The sequence below is a fragment of the Monodon monoceros genome, unplaced genomic scaffold (assembly GCF_005190385.1).
Source record: "Monodon monoceros isolate NGI ecotype Baffin Bay Population unplaced genomic scaffold, NGI_Narwhal_1 Super_Scaffold_5, whole genome shotgun sequence".
Classification (NCBI taxonomy): domain Eukaryota; kingdom Metazoa; phylum Chordata; class Mammalia; order Artiodactyla; family Monodontidae; genus Monodon; species Monodon monoceros.
In genome coordinates, this window is record NW_021703782.1 from 102,874,343 (window position 1) to 102,901,919 (window position 27,577).

Consider the following 27,577-nt stretch of genomic DNA (forward strand, 5'->3'; position numbering starts at 1 on the left):
AAAGCACTATTTTCCCCGTTTAACAGACGAGGAAACTGAAGCTCAAAGAGGTGAAGAGACACGTCCAAGGTCCCACATCTCAAAGAACAGGACCTCACTCGGTGTAGGGAGCCCGCGCTCCTCTCGCTGCCCGCGCTGCTCCTGCGGGCTCCGAACAAGACCCTTTTTTGTGTCCTTGCAGGGATGCCCTTTGGAGAGCCGCCCAATGGCAAAGAGGCCCGGCTGAGAGCGGGCCCGCGGGGTGGGGTGCCCCCCCTTCATCCTAGCTCCGCCCCCAGCGGCGCGGGGCGGGGAGCAGCGGGCAGACGCGGGGCGCGCGGGACTGGTAGAGCTGGCGGCGGCGCCCGGCTAGCAGTGCTGCCCGCGCTTCCCGGCCTTCGCGCCCACTGTCCGTGCCCGCCTTGCCCGTCCCGCCATGGCCGCAGCCGCCCTCCCGCCCCGGCCTCGCCCCGGGCCTGGGCCCCGGCAGCTGCCTCTGCTCCTGCTGCCTCTGCTGCTGCTGCTGCTGCGTGCCAGCCCGGTGCGCGCTGACAGTAAGGTACGTGCGGCCCTCCGACTAGGGCGCAGCTCGGCGTGTAGCCTGGCGCGAGGGGGCGCTGTGGCTGGGGGTGCCGGCTAAGCATGGTGTCTGGGCCAGGAACAGAGGACCCAGAGGGGAGACTTAACAGGGAGGCCGCAGGGGCAGGGACCCTGGGAGAGGAGTGCGTGGGGGAAGAAGGGCTGGAGATAGATGGCAAGGGTGCTTGGGATCCCGAGCCTCTGGAAGGGGAGCTGGACACAGTCCAGTGCAGGGAGGAGGTCAGTACTGAAACCCCGGGCCAGGGAGAAGGGGTACTGGGAGCTTAAAGGCAACCCAGACAGGGAGATGCAGTCCCCAGCCTAGGGAGGGGATTCCCGGGAGCGCTGGGCAGGGGCAGCCTGGAGATCTGGCTCAAAGTTTCCATGGGAGGCTGACCCACGTGGAGACAGACCCCTGGGTAACTGCTACCTAGCGACTCCTAGGTTTGCAGCAGGCCCTGGGCCAAGGCTTTCAGGCCATACGTGGGACCCAATGAACCCAGCTGGGCTGGCCACTCTCCTGACCTCTGGGTGTTCCTTCCAGAGATCTGATGCACCCTCCAGAAGACACGGTGTCTCCAGAAGTGGCTGAGCTGTTCTCAGTTATGGCTGAAAGGATCTGCTCTGGTGTCAGGCAGACCTGGGTTCAAATCCCGCCTCCGTCTCTCAGCTAGGTGACCTTGGGCCTTTATGATCTCTAGATTAGTGAGATCAGGCCTGGATAATGCTTAGCATCACTCTGGCACCTAGTGGGTGTCCAATAAATGATACTGTGATTTTGAAATCTTACCACAGAGACCCCAAAAGGGGGTGTGATCCAGAATGTAGAGAGGAGAAGCACTTAGAGTCAGTCAGAGCAGGGACCTCTTGAGCATGTTCTAGAAATGACCCGGTGAGGACTGGGTTGGGACTGGGGGCAAGTGAGAGGCAGGAGGGAGGTACTGCAGAGCATGAGAGTAAGAGTGACTTCTCTTGATGTCTCTCCAGCCTCTTTCCTGGGTAGGAGGTGAGGCTGCCCTGTCCACAGGCAGGTAAAGGGCAGAGGTCACTAGCCACATGGTAAGTATATAAGCAGTGGGCACTGGCAGACCTTCAGCCTGAAGATTCAGCTCAGGGTATGCAAACAAATGAGCTGCAGCCCTAACCACGTGCTCCAAAGAAAAGGAGGGAATGAGTATCATTCCCATTTTACAGATGGGGAAATTAGGATGTATAGAAAGACAGCTAGCTTGTGGATCAAAAAACCTAGGTTCTGGCCCTTTGTTGTTTTTTGTCTTTGTGACCCCGGGCAAGTCACTGACTGTTTCTGGACCTCCGTCCCCCCATCTGAAAAACATTGTCTCCCCAACTTCCCTTCCGTATAGGGTCTTCTAGGATTCCCTGGCCTGGCTCAGGTAGGGGAACAAGTGAGCAAAAAACCCCAGCTAACCTGGTCAGCACTCTGCCACCTCTCATCTCTCTGGCTGGGAGGAATATTTGGTCTTGGGCATCCTCTGAGCCATGCAGAGGGCTGTAGAGCTTGTGGGGGAGGGCTCGCATTCAAAGCAAAGCAAAGACAAAGAAAACCCAACACCCTGTTTATGTAGTGAGTCAGCCAAACACTTGCTAGGTTGCGGGTGTGTGTGTGTGTTTATTTGTCCCAGGGCAAGCTGGGGCTGGTGGGGTGGGGAGGCACATCCTAGAGTTTGGAGGATGAAGCAGCTGGGGGACTCAGCACAGCCCTCCCCCAGACACCTCCCACCCCACACCACTCAGCCAGCTGGGAAAAATAAAAATCAAGTGATGGGTGAATTTACTCTGCATTCCTCAGCACAGTCGGGCTCCTGCTGGCTCTGTAGAGAGAGCTGTTTTCATTATCACCCTCCCTCCCCCAACAATCCTCCTTCCTCTTCAAGCCTGTCCTATTTTCTGAGGGTGAGGGGAGAGCCCTTTGGAAGGCCAGTCTGGGACTTGAAATCTATCTAGGGCCCTAAAGGGTTAAGTTGGCCCCTCCTCAGACTTCCTGGTCCTGGGCGGTCCAGCCTCACCTTCTGCCCAGTACTTTCAGGGGTCCGGGAACAGCTCAACCCCAGTACTCACCAAGGAACTCTGTGGTCTTGGCCAGGTCCTCACTCAGCGTGTTTTAATTTTGTGTTTATAACAAGGTCTCTCCTAAGCAGGACTTAGGGTTTCCATCTAAGGAAGTGCTTTGCCCATCTTGGGAGTGGGAGAAGGAGTTCACAGCTTCCCTGGCATATCTGAGGGGCTGCCCAGTGTGAAGGTTAGGATGGACAGACAGGTAACCACATGAAACCCAGGCACAGCACCAGAGACCTCTGGGAACCTGCTTTTTGCTGCGTGTCCTAGGAATGTGGCTAAGAATTCCCCATCTCTACCTCAGTTTCCCCATCTGTGAAAGGGCTGCTGGCACCTCATGTTCCCCATGCATCCTGGGGTGGGAAGGGGGTCTTTGGTCAGCCCTGCTGCTTATCAGAGGCCCGAAGACAGTGGGGAGGCCAAGGCCTGTGGCAGCTGGGCCAGGGCAGCAGGAGGGCTAGCACAGGCAGGCGGTGGTGTCCCAGGCTGGATCACATGTTCCCGGCAAGGCCGGTCCCAGAGGCTTAGGTGTTGCTGCGCCTCCACTCGGGGAGTTGCTGCCTGTGGGTGTAATCGGAAACAGGCTCCAGAGCAGGCAAGGGCTGCACAGTGATGGAGTCCTCCTTCTGCACACAAAGAGTGTGGGACCCAGTGAGGCCCCGCGGGCTCTCTCTGCAGGGAAGGTCTTGCTCCATCTCTCCTATTGGCTGGGGCACGGGAAGAGCATCCTGGGCGCCAAGCCCCTGCCCAGGATTTACATTCAGGATCTCACACAACACTCTAAGACTTCAGTGCTCCCTCCCCGTTTGACAGACTTGAACACTGAAGCTCAAAAGAGTCAGGTTGGGGCTGCTGAAAAATCCAAGATAGGGAACTTGGGGAGTTTGGAGATTCCTGGGACTCTAGGATTCTCAGCCTTTAGCGGGCATCCAAATACCTGGGGAGCCTGAGAGAGTCTGAGTGAAGGGATGTGGAGTAAGGACAGGGCATATGCATTTTCCAAGTCATTCCACCCCAGGTAATTCTGAGGCACATCTCACATCTAGTTGAGAACTCATGGAGGTTTGTGGAGCAAGAGAATAACAGATCAACAAAAAGGAGCTTTTGGAAGGTTAATCCAGCAGAGAGGAGGCTCCTGTATTGCCCAGGTAGCAGCTGACGCAACCTGAGCTTGGGCTGCGGCCGGGGAGTAGAGACCAAGAGATTGAGATAGGAGATATTTAGAATGAAGCATCCATCGGAAGAACATGACTGATGGGTTCCAGAGTAGGAAGGAGGCTCAGAGACCTGGGTTGGGCAGGAAGGTAGGTAGACACGGGTTTGGGAGAAGATGCTGGGCCCAGTTTTGGATGGATTAAGTTTGGGGTACCTTTGGGGTGTATCCAGAGGGAGGTGTCCAGCTGACCATGGGCTCTAGGGGAGGTCTTTCCCTGCAGGAGGACATGGAAACTGTCTCTCAGTGAATCTGGGCTGGCCATGAGAGAATAGGGAAGATTCAACCTCAAGGCGACACAATTTGAAACTGTTCTGTTTCTAGAACATTTCATCGGTTGAACCCCCTCTTCCCCATTCTGGCCAGATTTATCCATCTCCCTTCAGAAATACCAAGTACACCTTCTCGCCATCTTATTGTGGGATTTCCTTGCCAATTGCTAGGGAGCTTTTTAAGCACAAGCCACCCACACTTCTGGGGGCTTTGGCAGCAGTGTGTGCTCAGCAAGCCTGCAGGGAGGCATGGGGGGTGAGGCAGCAACTCCAGCCCTCAGGCCAAGGGCAAGGTGGGTCAGGCTCAGTGGGAGCCCCATTTCCCCTGCCCCACCAAGGCCTGATCCAGGGCCAACATCTCTATCCCAGCTCAGTTGCTGGTGGAGAAGCCCTTGCCTGGTGATTACTGGTGGTCATAGGAGGAAGAGCATGTGAACTAAATTTTGGAGCCAGCCTGTGCTGTGTGACCCTGGGCAAGCCCCTCATCTTCTCTGATGCTCAGATTTCTCCTCTGCAAGATGGGTCTGTGGTGAGAGCAAAGAGGTAGAAAATGATGTACAAACGTGAGGGAGATTTATTGGGAGCAACTTCAGTAGCAAGTAGACAACAGTTGTTCTATGCCAGGCACTCTGCATGCATTGACTCATTTTAGCCTCAGGACAAGCTTATGAGGAAAGGAGTGTTATCCTCCCCATTTTACAGAGGAGGAAGCTGAGGCTCAGAGGGGTCAAGGTCATGCGGGGAGGACACGTGGGAGCTGGGATTTGAGCCCAGGCCGGGCTCCTTTCCATGGTGCTCTGCCGCCTCCAGTCAAGCAGCACAGGACATAGTAACCACAGGAGGTAGGGGCCTGCCTGGGCTCCTGGCAGCCGGGGCTGGAGCAGAGGCCCTCTTCTGACTCCATTCCTGACTCCTGGCCTGTGTCAGGGCCTTGGCCGCCCCCATCAGGACGTAGCACCTCATCTGAGGAGGGAAGGAATGTTGCGGTCTGATGTGGAGGCCGCTGCTGGTGGGGATGGGCGTTGGATTATGGGTGAGTCCTGAGGAAGAGGCCTCTCTGGCCTGGCCACACAGAACACACACACATCCCCTCACTGGGCTCTTACCCCAACCTGGGGGAGTGGGTGGGGGGTGGCTAGGGGTTCCAGCGGAGCCGGGAAGGGGGCCCAGAGTCTCAAAGAGAAGACAGGGTTACCATAGTAGCAGCGATCTAAAGAATGTACAGCATCCAAGCCTGGCTGTCCGCGTTCACAGGCGGGGAGAATTGCCCAGCAGAGCCCAGGGTACACTTCGCCCACAGACAACCAGGGACAAAGCTTCCACCCGTAGCCACCTCCTTCCCCACACTCATCCTCCAGGGGACAGCAAGTCTACCCACCCTGGGCCCTGATCCCCTTGAACAAGTCATTTGATGGCTCCAGGGCTATTTCCTCATCTGGAGGACACTGCTAAGAATATCTACCAGTGCACCCATGTGGAGAAACAAAGGGAAAAACAAGCCCCTGTCAGGATTCTTGGTGGTAATAATAACAACTACAACATGTTCCTGGTATTCCGTCTCTCATTTCTCACACGGTCCTTTGCTGGGTACGCACTAGCAGTACCCTAATTTTACAGATGAGGAAACTGAGGCACAGAGAACTTAAGTAATCTACCCAAGAGCACACAGCTGTAGGTGGCCCTTGGCTGTGTTCCTAACCACTGCCCCACACTTCCCCAGCACTCAGTGAGTTCTCAGTAAATGTCTCCTCCCTGGGCTGTGCACCCCAGGCTTGCTTCCTCCACCCACCGTCTGTCCACAAAGCAGCCTGAGTGAGTGTCCCATGATGCAGATCTGACCCTGGCTCTCTCCTACTTAAAACCCTTCATGAATCCCCAGTGTTTTCGGGAATAAGTCCAGATCCTCAGCCAAGTTTCAGGGCCCTCCATGAGCGGGCTCTACCACCCCCAGCCTTAGCTCCTGCCACCCAGACTCTGCAGGCACCAGCCAGAGTCAACCTCCTCCAAGCCTCCAAAGTGCCAGGCCCTTGCTTGTCTTTGCATATATGACTTGCTCTCCCTGGAATGCTCTACTCGTGCTTAGAGATGTCCCCTGGGGTGCCCTCCTCTGAGCAGTCTTCATGGGTGTCTTTTTCTGTGATCTCAGAGCTCACTACATCAGCTTCTCTCATGGTTGAGAAGGTCAAGGATGTACCTCTATTTCTTCTGCACCTCCAGCTATCACCCAGAGTCTGCCTGAAGCCAGGGGTTCAAACAGGTGTCTGAGGGCTCAGAGCAGAAATGGAGTGCCTGCTGCCCTTCCCCAGAGGGCCCTGGGACACTCATGGGGACTGGGCTTGGCAGAAAGCCCAAGGGAGCCTTGAACTCACCTGGGTCCTGGTGGCTTCAGTGAGAGCTTAGTAGCCATGAGGCCTGCGGTGTTGGTTTGTTGATTGAGCCATAAATAGCTGTGTCCTGAGAGCCTGGAAGCCCAGGATGGGCTGGCTGAACCAGCTAGGGCAGTGGCTGGCTGGGGCTCCGAGAGCCCGGCTGGTGTGTGAGGGCAAGGTAGGCTGGAGGCGGTGACTGGGCCTGGCACCTACCACTGATCTCACCAAGCTGAGTCTTGCAGGCACAAAGTCCTGCTGCCCCAGGGACCAGTGACCACACTTAGACACTGGGTATGTGGCCTCCCAGGGTGGGATTGAAGGAAAAGGGAGGAGGGAAGGGAAACCACTAAATGCAGGTCATTTGAGCCTCACTATGAAGAGGCCGGGTATGGAGAGTCATCCATTTTACCACTGAGGAAATGAGGCTCAGAGAGGTTATGTAACCTGTTGAAGGTCACACAGGACATGGGGAGACAGATTTGTAGGAGATGCAGCATAAACCAGTGATTTCTATCTGGAGGCAGATATCCAAAGCTGGATGTTCCCAGGTGAAGCTGTGTGAACTTGTGACTTCTCCTCTCTGAGCCTCTGTTTCTTTAGCTGTATTAACAATGGCTCACACTTAAGACACACTCACTATTGCTTAGGCTCTGTTCTTTACCTATATTAACTCTTTTAATCCTCACGACAGCTCCGTGAGGCAGGAGCCCATTTTACAAATGAGGAAACAGAGGCACAGAAAAATTGGGTTGCCCACAATCTCACAGTTACTGGCCTAGGCTCCAGACACCATGCTCTCAGCCCTGTGCTCTAGAGTGTCTGTAAAATACGGCCTTGTTGATCCAACAGATATTTCCAGGGCTCCTACTATCAGCCAAGCAGGCACTGTTCTGGGTATATAGGAGGGAACTAGACACAAGTCCCTGCCTCTAAAGGTGCCTTCAGTAGAGTTGGGGAGACAAAAAATAAGAAAACACAGATATTTCAGATGGTAGTATGTGCAATAAAGAAAAGCAAAGCCACTAGATAAGGGGACAGAGAGAAATGGGAGGTGTGTGGTCAGGGAAGGCTTCTCAGAGGAGGTAATGTGTAAGTTAATGTGAGGGAATGAACTCAGGGAATATCGGAGGGATAGGGGTTTCAGGATGAGGGTACCAAATCCGCAAAGGCCCCTGAGGCTGGAGTGGAGTGAAGGAAAGAGTGGCAAAAGGAGGGCCTTGAGGGAGGGTGTCAGCCCACATAGGTCTTGAAGGCCAGGCTAAGGACTTTGGAGGTAACGATACCCCCCGCCATGCACAGATATTATTAAAGGGTGTAACGCACCTGAAACCTGGGATGTAGTAAGTGCTCCGTAAAAGGTCTCCATTCATATTTTTTTACTGTTGTGGCAAAATACACATAACATAACATTTACCACTTTAACCATTTGAAAGTGTACAACTCAGTGGCATTTATGTAGTACATTCATAATGTGTGCAACCATCACCACTACCTAGATCCAGAACATTTTCATCACTCACTCCAAAAGGAAACTGTGTACCCAATAAGCAAACGCTCTCCATTTGCTCCTCTCTCTACATCCTGGGAACCACTAATCTGCTTTTTCTCTCTATGGATTTGCCTATTCTGGATATTAAATAAGTGGCTCTTTCATTTAGTATAATATTTTTCAAGGTTCATCCATGTTGTAGCATGTATCAGTACTTCATTCCTTTCTATGGCTGAATCATATTCCATTGTGGGGCTATACCACGCCTTGTTTATCCATTGATCAGTTGATGGACATTTGGGTTGTTTCTACCTTGTGGTTATTGTGAATGGTGCTGCTGTGAACATTCCTGTACAAGTCCTTGCTTTAACACCTGTTTTCAATTCTTTAGGTATATACCCAGGGGAGTAGAATTATTGGGTCACATGGTAATTCCATGTTTAACTTATTGAGAAACCCCCAAACTGTTTGTCACAGCGGCCATTACTCTTTTCATTGTTGTTATTATTATAAGGCTTCTGTTTCCTTGTAAGGAAATTTGTTTCCTTCTCAGCCCACTCTAATGGTGCCCCCAAAGGCCAGGGGGCCCGGATCCTGCTACCTGTCCCTCCCTCTCCTTCTCTCCCCCTCCCTCCAGCGCTGGCCTTCGGCTCACCGGGGCCCCTCTTGCAGGTGTTCGGCGACGTGGACCAGGTGCGCATGACCTCGGAGGGCTCAGACTGCCGCTGCAAGTGCATCATGCGGCCGCTGAGCAAGGACGCGTGCAGCCGGGTGCGCAGCGGGCGGGCGCGAGTGGAGGACTTCTACACGGTGGAGACTGTGAGCTCCGGCACCGACTGCCGCTGCTCCTGCACCACGCCGCCCTCCTCGCTCAACCCCTGCGAGAACGAGTGGAAGATGGAGAAACTCAAGAAACAGGCACCCGAGCTCCTCAAGGTAGACTTTCTGGAGTAAAGGCCGGGATGGGACCGCACTCCTGCGTGAATACCTAGCATAGGCTGGCGCTGGCTGTCCCTCCAATGAAAAGGCCACACGTTCTAAGGCAGGGGTCCCATTTCACAGGTGAGGAAACAGTGGCTCCCTGAGAGGAAACCAATTCCTGCCTAAGAGCATTCGGCCAGTCAGTGATGGAGGCAGCATCCTTTGGCTAGCTTACCTGGATAGAGCCCTTTACCATCTAGTAGCATCTATCCCAGTGTCCTGTGTTTTACCCAACCAAGTCATCTGTCAGCACCTCCACGTAGTATTTTGTGGCATTTGATTGTTTTTTATGTAATAACGTTTCCCATATTCACGTACCGCCTTCGTGCCAGATGTTGTGCTGAGCTCTTTTTTTTTTTTAACATTATTTCTCTAAATTCTTAAAGCATTTTGTGAAGTATGGGATCTTTGTCCTCATTTTAGAGGCAAGAAAACTGAGGCTTGGAGAAGTTAGGTAACTGGCCCAAGCTCTCACATAATGACATGCAGCCGCAAGTCTATACCATATTTTTATGTAAATTTTGGGCTTATAGTCCCCTCCCCCCACCCCACCATAGGAAGATTAGAAAGAGGCGCCACTTCTAGGTGACACAGCCCTGTGCCGGGCCCACCACCAGGACCCATGGCTTGGACAGGCATGTGCAGGGAGACCACAGTCCCCCATCCAGCCTGGCACCTGCGTGCCATTCACACCATGCGCAACTCCGTGCTTGGCGGGCCTGGTGGGGCTGGGATGTGAACTCACGGCCTGCTGTGTCCAAAGCATGTGTTCTAAATCACCCTGCTCTCCTGTCTTCCTTTCTGTAATAGCCAGATAATTTGGTGGCTTTTGAGAGGATCCTTTTCTTTTATAATTCCTTCCAAACATGTGTCTGTTTTGCCCTTTTCGTGTCAAGAACCGTGAAGTTGACTGAGATGTTACCCTACTTGTAAGCTAACAAGTTAGCCTGCTAGTTTCATGGACGCTGGCAGTAGACACGAGCCAGAGACAAAGGACTTTATTACTCACAGTCGCCAGAGTGTCTCCACTTTCTTGCACTGGTTCTCCCACTCATTTCCCACAGGGTGATGCAGTGAGGGCCAGATAACACCTGCACACACAGTGGGATGTTTTCCAAGAGAGGAGCCCCAACTTAGAGAATCCAGATCTCTTATAATGAGCACCAAGCACACCTTCCCTGCTCCAGAGGGAAACACTCTCTGGATGCTCCAAGGCTGTTCACTCTGCAACAAGATGGCCTGGAACAAGGACAGTCAGTGCCTCTGCAGGCAAGACATGCAGAAAAGCAAGAGGCCTGGGAAGAACTGTCTCCCGACATTTGGCTAAAAATGTTTTCTTTAAATTTAACTTTAGTTTTATTTTTGTAACTACTGGATGGATACCAAAACTCTCGAAGTTGGGGGTGGTGACTGAATTTTAGGCCAAGTGGCCTCTTGACAACTTGGCAGTTCCTGGACCACACTGTCTCCCAAACCCAGTAGGGCCCTGCAGACTCCAGGCACTGAAGCCATAGGCCAGTCTTCAGTTACAGGGACAAAACCAACTTTTGCTCAAATCCACTTCTCAACAACTGAATTGTAAGCATACTTGACATGAGGATAGACAAAACCTTTTCCTAAATGCTGGCTAATTTAATCCTTCCTACAGCCCTTTGGAGAGGGAACTTATGTTCCCAGCTTTACTTGAGGGAGGAATCTGAGGCCCAGAGAGGAACTGTGACTTGCCTAACATAACACAGCAAGAAATCTGAATCCAGGAATTCTCTGCTGTGTCCCCTTGCCCAGTGGAGAGGTCACTGGGCAGTTCTCTCAGCCGGGAGCTGTCCCTTCAGTGCACAGCAGCCATGGGTGGTTTTATTCAGCCTTAAAGGACTGGAGTGGGGCAGTGGTGGGATTAACCCAGCAGGAGGGGTCGTAGGAGGAACACAGAGAAGATACTCTGCCTCCTTGATACTGTAGGAGTATAAGTGAGTACCCGACAGGTACCCAGTGAGCCCCAAGAGGAGAAGTGGACAGAGGCAGTAGGAGACAGAGCTGAGGCCCCTCTCATTTGGCTAGGCTCCCCCTCCCTCAGTGGGCAGCCCCCCCAGGAGAGGAGGTTAGGGGAAGCCACTGTGGAGGGGAACAGGGCAACCCACCCTATACCTGCCCCTGTCTCTACCCCAACCCTTCCCCTCAAGCTAAGAACTGCAGCTGTGATTTAGCCTTAGTTGCATGGCTCTGAGGAGGAAGAATGGGATTCTAGATTCCCTTTCCTTCTGGACCTGAATTCGGCATGGCCCCACCCTTGAGGAATTCCAGCCCTATGGGGACACAGCTCCTGACCCCAGTAATGGCAGTGCGGTCAGTGCCGGGCCAATGGACGTCCCAGGGACTGTGGGAACCCAGAGGAGGAGGTAACATTACAGCTGGGCTTTGAGGGATGTGTAGGAGTCCCTCGAGCAGAGCAGAAATAAGAACATTCTGGGTGAGAGTAAGTGGAGTGGGTGTGACCCAGGGTGCCTCCCTGCCCTCTCTCTGCCCCAGCCCCACTAGCCGCCTGTCAGTTCCACACTGTACTTCTCAAACCGTATGTGGTGAAAGACCAGCTTTTCAAACAATCTGTCAAGAACTGGGAATTCCTTGGCGATCCAGTGGTTAGGACTTGGCGCTCTCATTCCCAGGGGCCCAGGTTTGATCCCTGATCAGGGAACTAAAATCCTGCAAGCCACATGGCTCGGTCAAAAATAAAATCTGTCAAGAACCAACACTCTTGTAAAATACTGTAAAAATGAATTGTTAGGAAAATGAATTGGAATAGAAACAGACACGCAAAATACAAGTCCAGTGTTGTATTATTAGAGTCTACAGATATAAAATTTCTCTGTCAAATGGCTCTGAAAGTTTATAAAAGCCTACGCTTGCTTTTTGTAATTATTTTATCACAGACTGGTAACGAGCAGCTTGGACTTGTGCTGGTCCGCAGACTACATTTTGAGTTGCTCGGCTCAAACACACCACGTGTCTTCGCACCTCCAGCTCTTTGCACGAGCTGTTCCCTTTGCCTGGAATGTCCTTCTCCGGCCATCGTTGTCTGATTTGTGCTCCTTCTCCAGAGCTCAGTTCATACAAAACTTCCTGCTGGCAGACTTTACTAAACCACACACACTCCCAGACAAGGTCAGTGCCCCATCGTTAATGACCTGGGCACCTGTGTGTGTTCCCACCTGCATTCCCCGATCCAGGCACCTCTGTGTTACTCTGCACTCCTTGACAGCCTGTAAAGGACCATGAAGGCTCGTGTCTGTATTGTCATCACTGTCCTGAATGCCTGGCCCAGAGTGAACATTTGCTGAGGCCGAAGAAGGTGGCAGGGGCAGATCAAGAAGGGCTTGAATGCCAGGGTCAGGAGATAAGTAGTCACACTTGGGCAGTGGGGAGCCACAGCAAGTAATCTAGCAGGGAAGAGACCCATGGTCAAAGCTGTGCTTTGGGAAGCCAGTTTTGGTGGCCATGAAGGCAGCAGAAGTGAAGCTAGAAGGTCCCATTTAGCCGCCTGGAATAGTAATCATTGCTGGTATTCATGAAGGCCTTGCTGTGTGCCCATTCTGAGCTGAGCCCTATCCAGACGGCACTGCTCCGCTCCACAACCCTGCTGCCCATTTCACAGAGAAGGAAGCTGAGGCCCAGGAGAGTCTCCGTGCATGGTCCTCAAACTGAACTCCACAGAGCCCTGGGGTACCATGCAACCCCTCGGAGTCTGAACAAGGTTGTAGGGGAACAGAGAAGACTCGAGGCCCTATCCCTGCTTCCACCAGAGCCCCCCACCCCCTTTTTCTGTTTTAGAGATCAAAGTCTATTCAGAGAAGAACTCTCTGGCTTAAAACAGCTTGAACACCCCTGGGAGAGTGGGAGTAAAACTGTGTTGGAAACAGCTGGCCAAGGCCAGACAGGAGCACCACCATGCTCAGGCCCTGAGAGCGCGTACAGGGGTGGCTGGAGGAACCACCCGCTGGAAGCAAGGGAAAGCTGATCTCCCAACCGGCTCCTTGTGCCAAGGTTTCCCTGACACTCTCGCTGGCATCTTGGCCACTCTAGCTAGGATGCTGGGCTACTAGATGCCCACACCAATCAGGCATTGCCTACAGGCTGCCCCAGGAGGACATAGACTCCCAGGCATTTTGGTGGGCAAATGGCTCTTTGAAGAGAGTCACAGATGCAGACTGTTAAAAGGAGGCACATGGAAGCCAAGGCTGGGCACAAGAAACAGAAGCAGGGATCCAGGGGATGTGGATGGAGCTCCCCCCATGTCCACTACACACCTCGTGGGGTTGTTCAGGATTAAGTGAAATGGCTCATTCAAGCCCCTATACAGTGTCTGCCATATGGAAGTGCTCAAAAGAGCTTTTCTTGTGTTTATGAGCAGGGTGGGTCTAGTCAAGCAGATCACTCTGAGGCTCTGGGGTTCATGCTCTGGTGGGGCTCCTTTTGCACCCTCTGTGCCTGGCCGCGTGCTGTGCCTTTTCCCTAACCCTCACCCTTCCCCGGGCAGCTGCAGTCCATGGTGGATCTCCTGGAGGGCACCTTGTACAGCATGGACCTGATGAAGGTGCACGCCTACGTCCACAAAGTGGCTTCCCAGATGAACACGCTGGAAGAGGTAAGGGCAGGGCTCGAAACAGAGGCCAGGCTGGTGCAGTGCTGGCGGCCAAGGGCAGTGTCCGAAGGGGCCTAGGCAATTCTGTCTGGACCCTGGTGGCTGTTAGAAGCTGGACTCCTGCAGGGAGCTGGGAGAAGGAGATACAGGCCACAGGGTCCAGCCTTTGAGGAAGAGGTCTGACTGGGCCTCAAGGGCCTGTAGGAAGCTGGAAGGATGGGTGGAGAAACTGAGGCACCTGCTGGTTGTATGAAAGAGGTGCAGAGGGGGCTGAAACTTGCAGTCGCTCTCAGTTCCTCAAGACCAGGGCCCGTATATTGCACAAGTCTGGGGCAACCATTTGCATGAAACACCAGCATTGTGCAGGACCGGCCAAGCTCACGGGGGCCAGGCTCGAGATAGCATGGCTGTTCAAGGACCCACCTACCGTGGAGGCAGAGGTGCTAAGTGTCTTCTCCTGGTCAGGGTAAATGTGCTGGAGGGCTGGGCGGGTGGCTGATACTGCCCCCTGAGGACAGGGACAGAGTTGAGTGAGCATGGAGGTTCAGGCTGCAGGTTTGAGGTTTGCATCTCTGCTGGCACAGCCTGGCCTCCGCCTGTTTCCTGCATCCGGTCCCTGCTGGGCTGCTGGGAGCCTGGGGATATGCAGCTGCCAGGAGGGGCGTGAAGGCTTCCTTTCCCAGCTTCCTTTCCACAGGGAGGGGGGCACCTGGGCATCCTGTGCCCCACGAGAGGAGATTAACCCCTTACTCAGCCCAAAGTTGGGGTCACAGTGGCTTCAATTATTCAAAAAGTGTTTGGTGAGTATCTCTTATGTGCCAGGCCCATGCCAGCATGGCAGAATGGTAACAATCGTTGAATTTCTACTGTGCACCAGTATTTCCTGTGCATCTAGTACATGCCAGGCTCTCCTGTTGTTGGTTCTACAGTTAGCCTCCTTTGACCTCTCCTCTGGTAATCTTAGGAAACGTTAACTCACTTCACGCAACTGTGAGCCAGACAATCTGGAGGGTATGTCTGCAGAGCCTGGAACAAACCAGAAATGATTTCTGCAGCCACAAGGAAATGATTTTTAAATTATCTTCTGTTTTGCATTATCTGTGCTTTGCTTCTGTTCACTAAGTGATAGCTATGAAAAAAAAGAAAAAGAAAAAGTTTTTGCTAACACTGGGGGGAGGCGGAGAGAACAGCCTCACTGAGGAGGAGATGGCTCCCTCTGCCTAAGGGAAAAACATCGCAGGAGGTCAGGTGACAATCTGGGGTCCCAGCTTCCTTCTGCTTTCTTCCCTTACATCAGTGTTCTCAACCAGGGGTGATTTTGCTCCCCAGGGGACAGCTGGCACTATCTGGAGGCATTTCTGGTTGTCACAGTTTGGCGGAGGTGGGTGGCGGATGCTATCGGTCCTAGCGGGCAGAGGCCAGGGATGCTGCTAAACATCCTACAGTGCACAGGGCAGCCCTACAGCACCCAAATGTCAATAGTGCTGAGGTTGAGAAACCTGCCTTACACAGTGTGCCTTCTGTCCACCCTGTGATCCAGGTGGGAGTGGGGCTAGGGGCTGCTAAAGCCAGGCAGAGTCCCCAGCAGTAGGGAGACAAAGAGGCAGGGCAGGAGAACAAGAGGAAGAGTAAAGGTGGGGCTTGGTGCAGTGGGAGGAGCCAAGCCTGCCCAGGAGAGAAGTCGGAGGCCTGGAGACTAGGAAGGGATCAGAGACCGTAGCAAAACCCCACAGAGTTCCGGTGTTTGAGTATTTTATTAAAAAGAGGTATTTATGTATTACTTGCTAAATTAAAAGGTAATTTTAAAGTAGCAAAAGATTGGTAGCAACTTAAAAGGTGGATCCGTAAGGGACTGGCTAAATACATTTTGGCCCATCCATACAGTGGAAACTGTGTGGCGAGTAAAAGGTATGGGGAGTGCTATATATACAGATATGCAAGAGTTCCCAAAATAGGCTCAAGTGAGAAAGCAACGTGCAAAGGAAAGGAAGGCAGGGAGGAAGGGAGGGAACGCCCCGCCCGTTCCCCCAGGCCCTGCTCAGGAGACTGGGCAGCAAAGCCTTATGGCAGAAGCTGGGGTGTCCCCTGGGGCTGGGGACAGTCAGAGGCTGGAAAGGTCTTGGGTCCCGCCCCCACAGAGTATCAAGGCCAACCTGAGCCGGGAGAACGAGGTGGTGAGGGAGAGCATGCGCCACTTCAGGGAGCAGCTGGGGCACTACGAGAACCACTCAGCCATCATGATGAGCATCAAGAAGGAGCTCTCCAGCCTGGGCCTCCAGCTGCTGCAGAAGGACGCGGCCACGGCGCCCGCCGCTGCCCCAGCCCCCAGGCCTGGCAGTAAGGCTCAGGTGAGGCCAGGGCTCTTGTGACGGGCCAGAAGGTGGGTGGGCTGGGAGCACAGTGTGCCAGGACCTTGGCCCTGAGGGCCAGCTGGGTGGGGCTTCGGGGCTGCGGGATGGGCCGAGGGCTGGCACAGCGGGGGAGTCCGTGGCGGGGCGGGGGCAGGGGCTGCCTGCTGCTCAGTGAGCCGTCAACACAGGTGAACTGGGGGCAGACGTGGGGCTCCAGCCCAGGGACACGGTTGTAGAGATGACCCTCCCTGCCTGGTCCTGGGGAACCAGGTCGGCTGCGGCAAAACCACTTCTAACCTCCCCTGCTGCGGCTGGGCCCCTGGCTGGGTCAGGCCTGCTCATGGGTAGATGGACAATGCCTTGGGGACCCCAGCCGACTAATACCACTTCATCCAACCCATCCTGGAGTGGAGAACTCCTGCAGCAAACACCCAGCCTTCCATATTCAAACTCAGTGCACAAAGTGAGCAAAGGCCCTCACCAGGCTGAGCCACCAGACACACAACACACCTTCGGGCAGATTTGAAAAAGGCCCTCTTGTAGGCAGACATGCTGCAGAAAAGGCTCTCCCACAGGCCAGATAAATTAAAAGGAGGCGCCCCCTTTGGGTGGATAAATTGTACAAAGGCTCCTTCCTGTGACAGACACGTACCAGGGTGTGCGGCTTGGCAAATGGAGTACAGACTAGACTTCAGTCCCATTCGTGCCCTTTTGACCAGTTCCACATGCAGGATACAGCCCACCACTCCCACAGCGGCCTTGTGTTTTGGTGAGTGGAGGAAAAAGGGAGCTGACTTCTTCGCAGACATTATCTCAGTTAATCTTATAGCCACCTGCGAGGAAGGATGCTCGTCGCCAGTTTGGCAGATGAAGAAACACGGAGCGGGGTCACTCAGAGAAGGTGGCTGTGTTGGAACCCGGGCCTGCCTGGCGGCCAAGCCCACGCTCTTCCTCTCCACCCCTCAGCCTCCGTGCTGACATTTTGACAATGGGGCTATTTGTGTCTGCAGCAGGGACCGCCTAGATGCTGGTAAAGCAGGAGGAAGCCTAGTGCCTTGACCCAGAGCTGCCTTCCTGCTCATTCGTGTGCCAATTCCACAGTAAGAATGAATCCTGTTTGGGCAGTGGCACAGAAGGTCTAGATCCTGTACTTACTGTATCTCCTGGAGACCCTGCCTAACAATGGGTGATGTCACCGGCCCTAGGTTCTTGTGCCAAGCCAGCATCAGAGGCATTTAAAAGGAAGCAAAAATAACAAAATTCACAAAATGTTAGAAACAGCATGCCCTAAGGTCAATGCCCCGGTGACCAACCATCCCAGTTTGCCCAGGACTGAAGGGTTTCCCAGGATACAGGACTTTCAGTGCTAACACTGGGAAAGTTCCATCACACTGTAATGAATTGGTCACCCTGCCTTGGGGCCTGAGAACCTCTCCCTGCCCACACACAAAGATCAATGAGTGAGAGGGACAGGGATGGGAAGCTGACTTCCCCAGGGAGCACACCATTGTAGTCTACCCACAGCAGGGAGTGTACAGGAGTTGGGAAGTAGAACAGGAATCTAACCTATCAGGCTGGGCTTCAAGCCTGCAGGGGAGCTAGAGAGCTGAGTGGGGAAACTGAGGCACACCCCACTCATGGATGTAACTATGGGAGGAAAGCTGTGACTTCATGAGCACCTGGGATGCAGGGCCAGGAGCGACATGGCCATTACCAGCCCCCACATGCTGAGCCTCCTGATGCCCCGCAACATCCCTCCTACCATCCTCCAAATCTGAGACTTCCCTTCTCCCCCAGGACACAGCTGGAGGGAAAGGCAAAGACAACAACAAATATGGCAGCATGCAGAAGAGCTTTGTAGACAAGGGCCTCCCAAAACCTCCTAAGGAGAAGCTGCTGAAAGTGGAGAAGCTGAAGAAGGAGGGCAAGGGCAGACTCCCCCAGACCACAGCCAAGCCCCGGGCCCTGGCCCAGCAGCAGGCTGTGATCCGAGGCATCACCTACTACAAGGCGGGCAGAAGGGAGATGACCGAGGCCATGGCTGGTGAGTTAGAGGAAGATTGGAACCTTGGGGAGTGGGGGCCCCTACAGGGACCCAGGGTCTTCTCTACAGTCAGACTGCCCCAGATCTCAGCTCCATGGGTTACCTGTTGGTGCCCTTTGCTCATCCATACAATGGTGCCCTTTGCTCATCCATACAATGGTGCCCTTTGCTCGTCCTGGGGTTGTTGGGGATGAAATGATCAAATCAACACAAAGGGCCACTCAGTTCCTCTCCAGTAGCTATAGCTGTCTCCACCCTCACTGGCCTTTTCCTTCTTCATTGAAAGATATGCGGAAGGTTCACTATGTACGTGCTGTACCTTCCGGACTTTCTGCCTAACACGGAGCTCACAGTCTAGTGGGAAAAAGCATACCCATAACCAGGCAGCTGCCTCTGGTGGGCGGGCAAACGCAGGGACCAGACCAGGGCTCTGGGAAGTGACCTGGGGCCTTTGAGGCACCTCCCGTTTCCAGACTGGCCTTGGAGTGGATGGCCTCTCCAGCACCTCCCACTCTTTTCCCCCCAAAGAAGAGCCCACAGACTCTTGTATCTTTCTTACAGCTCCCTGCCCGATCACAGTGAAGGACAACAAAATAATGAACCGTGAAATAAGAGACAAAATTTCCAAGAGTTCCCAAATTTCTGGGCCATCCCCACTGGTGTGGCTCCTGATTCTTCCCCTGAGCCCCTCCCCAGATGCCTGCTCTCCTCTGATGTCCCTGAGAGGTGTCCCAAGCCTGCTCCCCCTTCCAGGGTCCTGCTGACCACCTCCTCCAGTGAGGTTCTCTGCCCAGCCCATGCCCAAGGGGGCCAGGGGTAGAACTGTGAGGGACCAGTCTCCCAAGAGCCTCCTCAATTCTTGGCCTCTCAGGGCTCAGGGGCCTCTTCTCCCAGCTCCTGGTGCCAGCTGCTGGCTCTGAGTCCTGCCAGGTCAGCCTAGCCACGGCATAGAGCCTCTGACCCCTGGCCAGGGCTCTGCCCAGGAACAGCTGCAGGCATCTGACTCTGCCAGTGAGGGCCGTGGGAACAAGCCCCTGCCCTGGCAGGCTGCCAAGGCTGGGCCCCACCGAGGCCTGCTGACCAGAGGGGGTGCCCGCATTCCCGAGAGACTCCAGGGGCTGCTCCACAGCAGGGCCTGGCTAAACCCCCGTGCAAAGAGGAAGCCCAGCAGGGAGAGAAAAGGAAGAAGTCAGGTGATTGTCTTGGAGTCAAGGGGCCTCAGTGCATCTCTGGGGGCCACACCATCGCGGTAACAACAGCGGCATTCCTTTGTCTCTGGCGTCACAGCCTGCTGAGTCCTTTCACACATGCTGCTGCACTTGATCCAGCAGAGGAAACAAGCTCAGAGAGGTGAAGTGACAGCCTCTAGGTTTCACGGCGAGTTAGTGGGACTGGAACCCAGAGGCTGAGGAGTTTTTGTCCCCTGCGCTGTGCCACTGAGTCTTTCCCTACCCAGACCCCATCCATTCCAACCCAGGAAAGCGTGGGTCAGGGAGGACGCAGAGATGGCCCCAAACCAGTCCCACGGAGATGAAAAAGTCCTCCTATCAGCAAAGCCCGTGCCAGCAGGAGTGGAAGAAGTGGGGGAGGGATGCCAAGAAAGCTGAGAGATGGGAGATAGGAGATGAACGAGGGGGCAGAGACAGAGAACTGGGGTCCAGAGGTGACGGGAAGCTGGCTGCACCTGCCCTTCCCTACCTGAAGTGGCAAATCCTGGGTGAGAGAAACTAGAGGGTGTTTCCAGGGCAGCGGACTAGGAGAGAGTCTGTAAAATGGGAGCAAGGGTGTCTGCCTCCCGGAATTGGATCCAGGAAATGAAAGAATTGGTACAAAGGGACATTGAGGGGGGAAAGGGGTCTCACATCTGGCACCTCATATTCGCCAGGATCTGTGCAAATGTCTTGTGCACATTTTCCTCTAATCAACACAACAGCTTGACGTGGTGGACCTCATGACTCATTTCACGGAAGGGGAAGCCAAGGCCCACTGAGGCAGGGGACTTGGCCGAGGCCACTCATCTCAGGGGCCTATAGCCAGTCTGCTGACCATGAAGCCTTCCCCACCTCCCACTTTTCAAGGCCTTTCACTCCTTAGGGGCCACCCGCACATCTCCCCCATGGCCCCAGCGCTGGGACCCAGTGGGCCTGGACCCCGGGAAGCGGCAGTGCTGCTGGGATGTGAGCACAGGGTCTTCTCTCCACAGATAACGCCCTCAAGGGCACTTCCTGGCTGGAGCAGCGGCCACCCCGGGTGGAGGGCAGGCAGCCTGAGCCCAACTCAGCAGAGCGTGATGAGACTGGGCCCAGGGCCTCTGAGGGAGCGGACTTGGCCCCTGGCACCCCTGCCTCGGATCCCACCCCCACCCCTACCCTGTCTCCCATCACTAGTCCTCTGCCCACCACGCCACGTTCACGCCCAGAAGTCCCCAGCCAAGGTGAGTAAGCCTCCCAGGAGTCAGCAAACTACAGCCCGTGGGCCAAACACAGCCTATAGCCTGTTTTTGTACAGCCCTTGAGCTAAGAGGGGTTCTTACATTTTTTAAGGGTTGTTAAAGAATATGGGACAGAAGTATGTGGTCTGGAAAGTCTAAAATGTTTGCTATCTGATCTTTACAGAAAAAGCTTGACAACATTAACAGTGAAACAAGGTAGTGTTTCCAACAAATTCTTCTTAAAACGTCACCTAGAACCCCATCATCAAATCCAGCAACTATTTTCACTTCTGTATTTCCTCTGTCTAGTCTTTGGCCCTGTTTTTATCTCCATGTTTATAGTTTTGGCTTGTGTCTTTGGTAGAAATCTTCCTCATTAAGTCATCGATCGATAGAGCCCGTCCTTCTGGAGGGCATCTTGGCTACCTGTGATAACAAGACAAAACCATTCCCTACTTTGGTCCACGTGCATTCCACTTCTAGGAATCTCTTTCCTAAAGGATCCATCAGATATGTGAACAACAGCTGCAGCTTAACTGGTTTCCTTGCAGCCTATTTCTAATGTCAGAAAACTGAAAATAATCTAAAGGCCTAACACTGAGGGGACTGGTTAAATAAATTCAAGGGCGCAGCTGTCTGGCGGCCTGGTGGAACCTTGAGATCACATCATTAAAAGGCCATTTAATGATGTGAGAGATTGCTCAGTGGAAGGAAAAAACAGGATACCTAAAACTGTATATTCAGAATCATGTTTTTTTTTAAGTATGTCTGCATGACTATACATGCAGAGAAAAAAAAGGAAAGGAAGGAAATACAACATGTTTAAAAATTTCTTTGAATAATAGAATTTTGAATGATTTTTATTTTCTCCATTCTCCTTTTCTGAATGTTCTGTGTTTTCTACAATGATCAGACATTGCTTTGATCACGAAGAAAGAAAAAAGAAATACATAAGCCTGCAAACAAAACCTCAGGAGGGATTTAAGTAAGACCCAGATAACGTTCCCAGGGCTGTTGCTCTGGCTCAGCGTCTGTGGGTCTGTGTACCAAATGCTGCACCCCTTGCTCCCCACAGGCAGAGAGGCGAGCTGCGAGGGCACCCTCCGGGCCGTGGACCCCCCTGTGAGACACCACAGCTATGGGCGCCATGAGGGAGCCTGGATGAAGGACCCCGCTGCGAGGGATGACAAGATCTATGTCACCAACTACTACTATGGAAACAGCCTGGTGGAATTCCGCAACCTGGAAAACTTCAAGCAAGGTCAGGGACCCCTGTGATGGGAAAGGGGCAGGTGTGGGTAGCCTAGGGAGGGTCCCCCATGGAGACTTGGCCCTCCTTTGCCTTGTGGTTTCCTGTGGTCCAGACTTCCCCTGCCTGGCCTAGCTCTGAATGGTCAGCCACCCCAAGAAGAGGAGTCTGGGGGCACCCCCTATGTGCTGGCCCCAGGCCAGAAGCTGGAATGCAACAGCAAACAAGATGGACATGGTCTTGCCCTCATGAGTGTAATTTACTGTCAAGGGTAACAATGCTTAGAATTTCCACTTGTTGAGGGCTTATTATGTGCTAATCACCAGTGTGTATCAGCTCACGATATCTTTGAGGTGGGGGTTATCACCCTGTTTTACAGATGAGCAGAGCCCTAGGCCTTACAGGACCTTCAGGTCTGGGCAGGGAAGGGCAGAAATTTGGTTATCAGATCTGGAACATGATGAGGGGAAAGGGTCATTTAGACATGAGCTGCCCTCCAGAAATGCACAATCTGATGTGCATGGCAAAGGCTTCAAGAAACAATTTCAATATAGTGCTAGAGGGAGGCCTCGGGGGCTATGGGGACCCAGCCTGGAGATCAGGGAAGACTTTCCAGAGGAGGTGATGCTGAGGCATTCCCCAGGCAGATAGGATGGGAAATGGCAGTCTAGGCAGAGGAAACAGCGTGGGCAAGCGCCCTGAAACAAAGCACAGGGGCTGGTAACAGCCTGTATCTAAATCCTGGCTGTGCTGTTCCACAACCAGTGACCTTGAACCCTCTGAGCCTGTTCTCTCCCCGGCAAATGGGATAATAATAGTACCTCCTTCATGGGACTGTCTTGATGGGATCAGATAACTGGCCCAGCTCCAGGCCCATAGCTCACTCAGTATCCTTGCTGGGCCACCCAAGAGCCCTGGTCCCTGGCCTCCCTGGTCCCTGGGGTGGGCTGGGGTTTTTTCGGGAAGCTCTGGTGTGACCTTCCGCCCTCCGCACGCAGGCCGCTGGAGTAACATGTACAAGCTGCCCTACAACTGGATCGGCACAGGCCACGTGGTATACCAGGGCGCCTTCTACTACAACCGCGCCTTCACCAAGAACATCATCAAGTACGACCTGCGGCAGCGCTTCGTGGCCTCCTGGGCGCTGCTGCCCGATGCGGTGTACGAGGACACCACACCCTGGAAGTGGCGCGGCCACTCGGACATTGACTTCGCCGTGGACGAGAGTGGCCTGTGGGTCATCTATCCCGCTGCGGATGACCACCATGAGGCCCAGTCCGAGGTGATTGTGCTGAGCCGCCTGGACCCCGGCGACCTGTCAGTGCACCGTGAGACCACGTGGAAGACGTGGCTGCGGCGAAACTCCTACGGGAACTGCTTCCTGGTGTGCGGCATCCTGTACGCCGTGGACACCTACAACCAGCGGGAGGGCCATGTGGCCTATGCCTTCGACACGCATACAGGCACCGACGCCCGCCCGCAGCTGCCCTTCCTCAACGAGCACGCCTACACCACCCAGATCGACTACAACCCCAAGGAGCGGGTGCTCTATGCCTGGGACAACGGTCACCAGCTCACCTACACCCTCCACTTCGTGGTCTGAGCGAGACCTGGGCTCACGGGAGAGGAGTGGCCGTGGGCATGGGGCCTCCCCACAGTGACTCCTGCAAGGGACTCCCTCAGCAAATATTTATTTACTGGGCCCAGGCCTGGAGCTAGGTGCTAGGCAGTGGGCACAGCCAGCGTCAAGCTTCCTCAGCACTCAGTGGAGTAATAATCACTTACATTTGCACAACACTGCCAAGAGCTTCATGTGCACTAACCCACTTAATCCTCCTGACACCCTTGGAGGTAGAGACAGTTAAGCCCATTTAACAGGTGAGGAGACTGAGGCCTCACTTTGGATCCAGCAAGCCCATTTTACAGATGAGACCTGACCATGCTCTACCCTAACCTCTCCCCTACCTCCAACCCTCTCCCCTCTCCCCTCATTTCTCTTGTTCTCTCAAGTCTATCTCCCTTCCCCGGGGCTACTCAAAACCAGAGGCCTTTGGGACCAACACACTAGTGTTGGGTGGAGGCCCAGCTCTGCGTGCCACCCCAGGCCCCTGTTCTGACGGAGCTGTTGGTGGCCCTGGGGCTTTGGGCCCTTTGGCTAATGGGCTAATGTCCTTGTTCCATGCCTTTGGCCAGCCCCCCATCCCCACCCCACCCACCGTCTGACCACATTCCAAACCTCCACAGTCACCCAGCCACTGAGCAGAAACCACACCCCGAGAAAAAATACCAGCCCCCGTTCCAAGACCCCCCCCAGCCCGTACTCGTTTTTATTTTCTCTTATTCTTCATCAGTGCCGTCATTTGTTTCTGCAGCAGCAGCTGAGAAGGCTGCAGGCGGCTGCCTGCCAGCAGCGACTCTACCAGGGTGGGGGACTGGGCCAGGCCCCGAGGCTCCCTCTCCACCCAGAAGTGCTGGCTTTGGCCACATACCCAGGCTGTGGGACCTCTCCCCAGTCCCTCCCAGAGCCTTTGCGCCTGGGGTCCACCTCATTCTTTCTCTCTGGGCCTTTGAACCCACAACCTATATGCACTCAGGGATACCTCCAGGTCGGCCACGAGCAAGACCCTAGGCCTGAGGCTGGGTGGCACCAGGATGAAACAGGTTTCTTCTTCCTTGTCAGTCCTAACCTGGTTATTTGGTGGGCTGGCCTGGGGGACCGGGGGAGGCTGAGATCTGGGCAACCAGGTCCAGAGGAGGCTTCGGACCTTCTGGGTGCAGGGAGGAGTCAGAGGTGAAAGCTGGGAGGGAAGGAGAAAGGGATCTGTGGATCAGACTTTTCCTGGCTTCAGAGATAATGGTGCCAGGGCTGCCCCGAGCCCAGGACTTGGGGCTGAGGGTGCACGGGTGGGCTGCCCCGAGCCTCAGACCCAGCAGCCCCGGGGACAAGACCTTCAGGCCTGCCCCACATCTGCTTTGAACAGTATTTTCAGAACTGGAAGAAGTTCTCCGGTCTGACTCCCTATATCTACAAAGGAGAAATAGGCCCAGAAAGGTTTAGAGAATGGCTCAGGGCCACACTGGGAACAGGACCCAGCTGATCTCCTTCCAGAAGGGCTTTGTCTTTATCCTTTATTCTCCACGCTCAGAGGCAGCTAGGCAATAGACCACCCAGCACCCAAGTCATCCCAACACCTTTGAGGGGTGTTTACTGCTGATCTCTACACAACCCCGGACCCTGCTTCTTTCGATCTGTCCCCATGCCAGCTCCCAGGTATCTGTATATATGAACACCCAGCTGCCATGTTGGGAAATTCAGCTGCATACCCAAGAGTGTAAAGAAATGCATTTTGTGCAGGATACATTTCTTTCAGGCATTGTCAGGTGATGTTGTTTTGTTTAAGCCGTAACTCACTCCAGAAGTAAAGGGGAATGATGACGCCCAGCCAAGCAAGGCCTGACTCATAGTGGTGGACACATCCAGCCTCCCCCGCCCAACTGAACTCTGAGGGCTCCACTTAGAAACTCTTCAGGGGGCTGCAAGTCCCAGCCTTTCCCTTGGCCCTGGGTGTGGGTTTTAGAAGACTCTGTCTTTCGTGATATCACAGCCCAACCACGTGAGAAATGTTCAGGCTCCTCTTTCCCCATTAGTCTTAGAAAAGGGAAAGTTAGAATGGACCAATTTTGGAAAAGGACAAGCAAAATGGTTTTCTCGGGGAGAGGATGCTGGCTGCAGCCTCTAAACATTCACTAAGCCCCTTCTGTTTTCAGGCCCTTGTATGTAGGTTATGTTGTAGGTACAATTATTTTCCTCATTTTACAGATAGTCAAACTGGAGCCCAGAGAGGTTAAGTGGAGGCAGGGTCAAGTGGAAAGCCAGGTTTCCAAATCGGTAATATAACCTGAGCATCAACAGTGGACTGAGCAAGCCATGTGCATATTCTTGCATCTTCACAACAGTGGAAGGTATGTACTCTGAGTGTGTCCATTTTACAGACGAGGAAACTGAGGTGAAGGGACTTACCCAAGCACAACAGCTTAGCCTGTAGCACAGTCAGGTTTTCAGGGCTGGTCAGCACATGTTCTTTGCCAATTCTGTGTCACTCTAGCAGCAGCTCCAGAAATGGTGGTCGTTGCATTTAACCAGTGTAGCCAAGCCACGAATTGCATCTACATAGGAGACCCAAGAAGGAGGTTGGGGTCAGTTTATAAAGAGCCTTGAATGCCAAACCAGAGAAAAGAAAATTCCAAGACAACTGGATTTTGTTCTGTTGGTGACAGGAGGCAGGGAAGAGTTTTTGTTGTGGGATTTATTACAGTTGGTAACAGGTACTTCAAACAAAGAAGGAGAGGGCTAGCTTTTCCTACCGACCTCAGCTGTGACAGCAAAGGAAGTTGTCTCTGGTGTTTCTGAACAACATGCTATGTGAAGGGGCTTTGGCTGCCACCTTTGACTCCTCCCAAGAGATTTCTAGACCTTAATATTTAATTTGCTCTGTCTGGGAGGCAGCCCTAAAGGTGAGGCTGGGGGTTTTTCCTGGGAATGACTTGAGGGCTACTGAAAGCCCGTATGTTCTAAAGCACCTTTTCCTCCATGACAGCACTGGAAACCACTCTGGTGACAGGAGGACACAGCACTGGATGGTTGTCAGGGAGCCCTGGATAGGAGTTAGGGAGTACTAGGTTAGAATCCAGCTATGCTTCTGACATGCTGCACAGAGGGGACAGATGTCAACTCCCTTTTATGGCTGAAGACCTGCAGCTTAGTGAGGACAAAGGGCAGCTGAGGGCCCAAGCAGTACCCTCCTAGAGCTAGAAGTCACCTTTACATACATTATCACTAATCCACCCAGGAACCCCAAGGTTGGCATTACTTTTCCCTATTACAGGGAGTGAACCTCAAGTTCAGAAACGTTAAGCAACCTGCTCAGGGTCACAAATCTAACAAGTAGTAGAGTCAAGAGTTGAACCAGGTCTGTTTTTACACCAAAGCCCCAAACTAACTGTTGTTAGGAATTTTGTAACCAGTCAGGTTTTCTTCCTTGCTTTGGCTAATGGGAAGCTCAAAGTCAAATTTGAGATTATTTTTAACAATTGTACTGAGTCTCCTACTGGACTCTGGCTTCATTCTGGCTTTCTGCTTTTACCTTTACCCTGATCTCTTTATTTTTATTATATTGTATTTTATCTATTTTTGTAAATTGCCACAATACCTTTTTTTGCAACAAGGTGGAATATACCTAAATAAATACGTGATCAAAAGCTTGATTTAAAAGTCTTGACTAAATGCTATGGTCTGCATCCTTATCATAACACAGACATTTAATAACTTTAAAACAATACTTTGTTATGAGAATCGGCCTTGTTGCTAGAAACTGATCTGGATTATGAACTAGGGCAGAAGAATCCAACTCAGGCTGACAACCAGGCCCCTCCCAGTGAAGAGGAGAAGCAAGCCATTCCCAAAGGTATGCAGACACTACCTTGCAGCCCCGCCTTCAGCTGCAGAGAGAGAACCCCAGGGAGGGAGCCTTGAGCATCACTTAGTCCCATGTTCTCAAACTTCAGTCCTTCATGTACAGACCCTCGTTGTGATCTTTGTCATTTCCCTCTACCATCTTCAGTATAGTTTACTATTTCTTTTTTCAATCATTTCATTCTTTTTACTAAAATAATTTTATTTCAAAGGGAAGCTTTATAAGCTGTCAGCAAAAACGAAAACAAAAAATCTTTAAAAAAATTTTTTTAAGTAGGAATATTACAATAGTAAAAAGAAAGCCAGTGACCACAAACACAAGGTGACCGGGATGCAACACAGAACAAGCAGCACTGTCGCATCCCACTGGACACCGTGCCGGTGAGGCCGGCCAAAGCGCTTTGTGTAAAAAGGAAGATTAGCAAATGTTCAAGG

General features: G+C 53.2%; 1 protein-coding gene across 2 annotated transcripts; it reads left to right on the plus strand.

Annotated features, from left to right (window-relative positions):
* Positions 1-342: 342 nt before the first annotated feature.
* On the plus strand, positions 343-26,923 carry OLFML2A (olfactomedin like 2A). Of its 2 annotated transcripts, XM_029203920.1 has the most exons (8): positions 343-538; positions 8,650-8,913; positions 13,490-13,597; positions 15,733-15,942; positions 17,743-17,989; positions 20,193-20,423; positions 21,496-21,681; positions 22,668-26,923. In XM_029203920.1, exons 1-8 carry the CDS (start codon positions 416-418, stop codon positions 23,270-23,272), a joined length of 1,974 nt encoding a protein of 657 aa, XP_029059753.1. In that variant the 5' UTR covers positions 343-415; the 3' UTR covers positions 23,273-26,923. The 2 variants fall into 2 exon arrangements, with proteins under 2 accessions (XP_029059753.1, XP_029059754.1); XM_029203921.1 differs by lacking the exon at positions 20,193-20,423.
* The last annotated feature ends 654 nt before the right edge of the window (positions 26,924-27,577 follow it).

Coding starts and splice junctions, on each gene's coding strand:
- OLFML2A (XM_029203920.1), top strand. CDS start 416: ATGGCCGCAGCCGCCCTCCCGCCCCGGCCTCGCCCCGGGCCTGGGCCC. Junction 15,943..17,742: donor GGCCTGGCAGTAAGGCTCAG/GTGAGGCCAGGG, acceptor CTTCTCCCCCAG/GACACAGCTGGAGGGAAAGG. Junction 20,424..21,495: donor CCCAGAAGTCCCCAGCCAAG/GTGAGTAAGCCT, acceptor TGCTCCCCACAG/GCAGAGAGGCGAGCTGCGAG.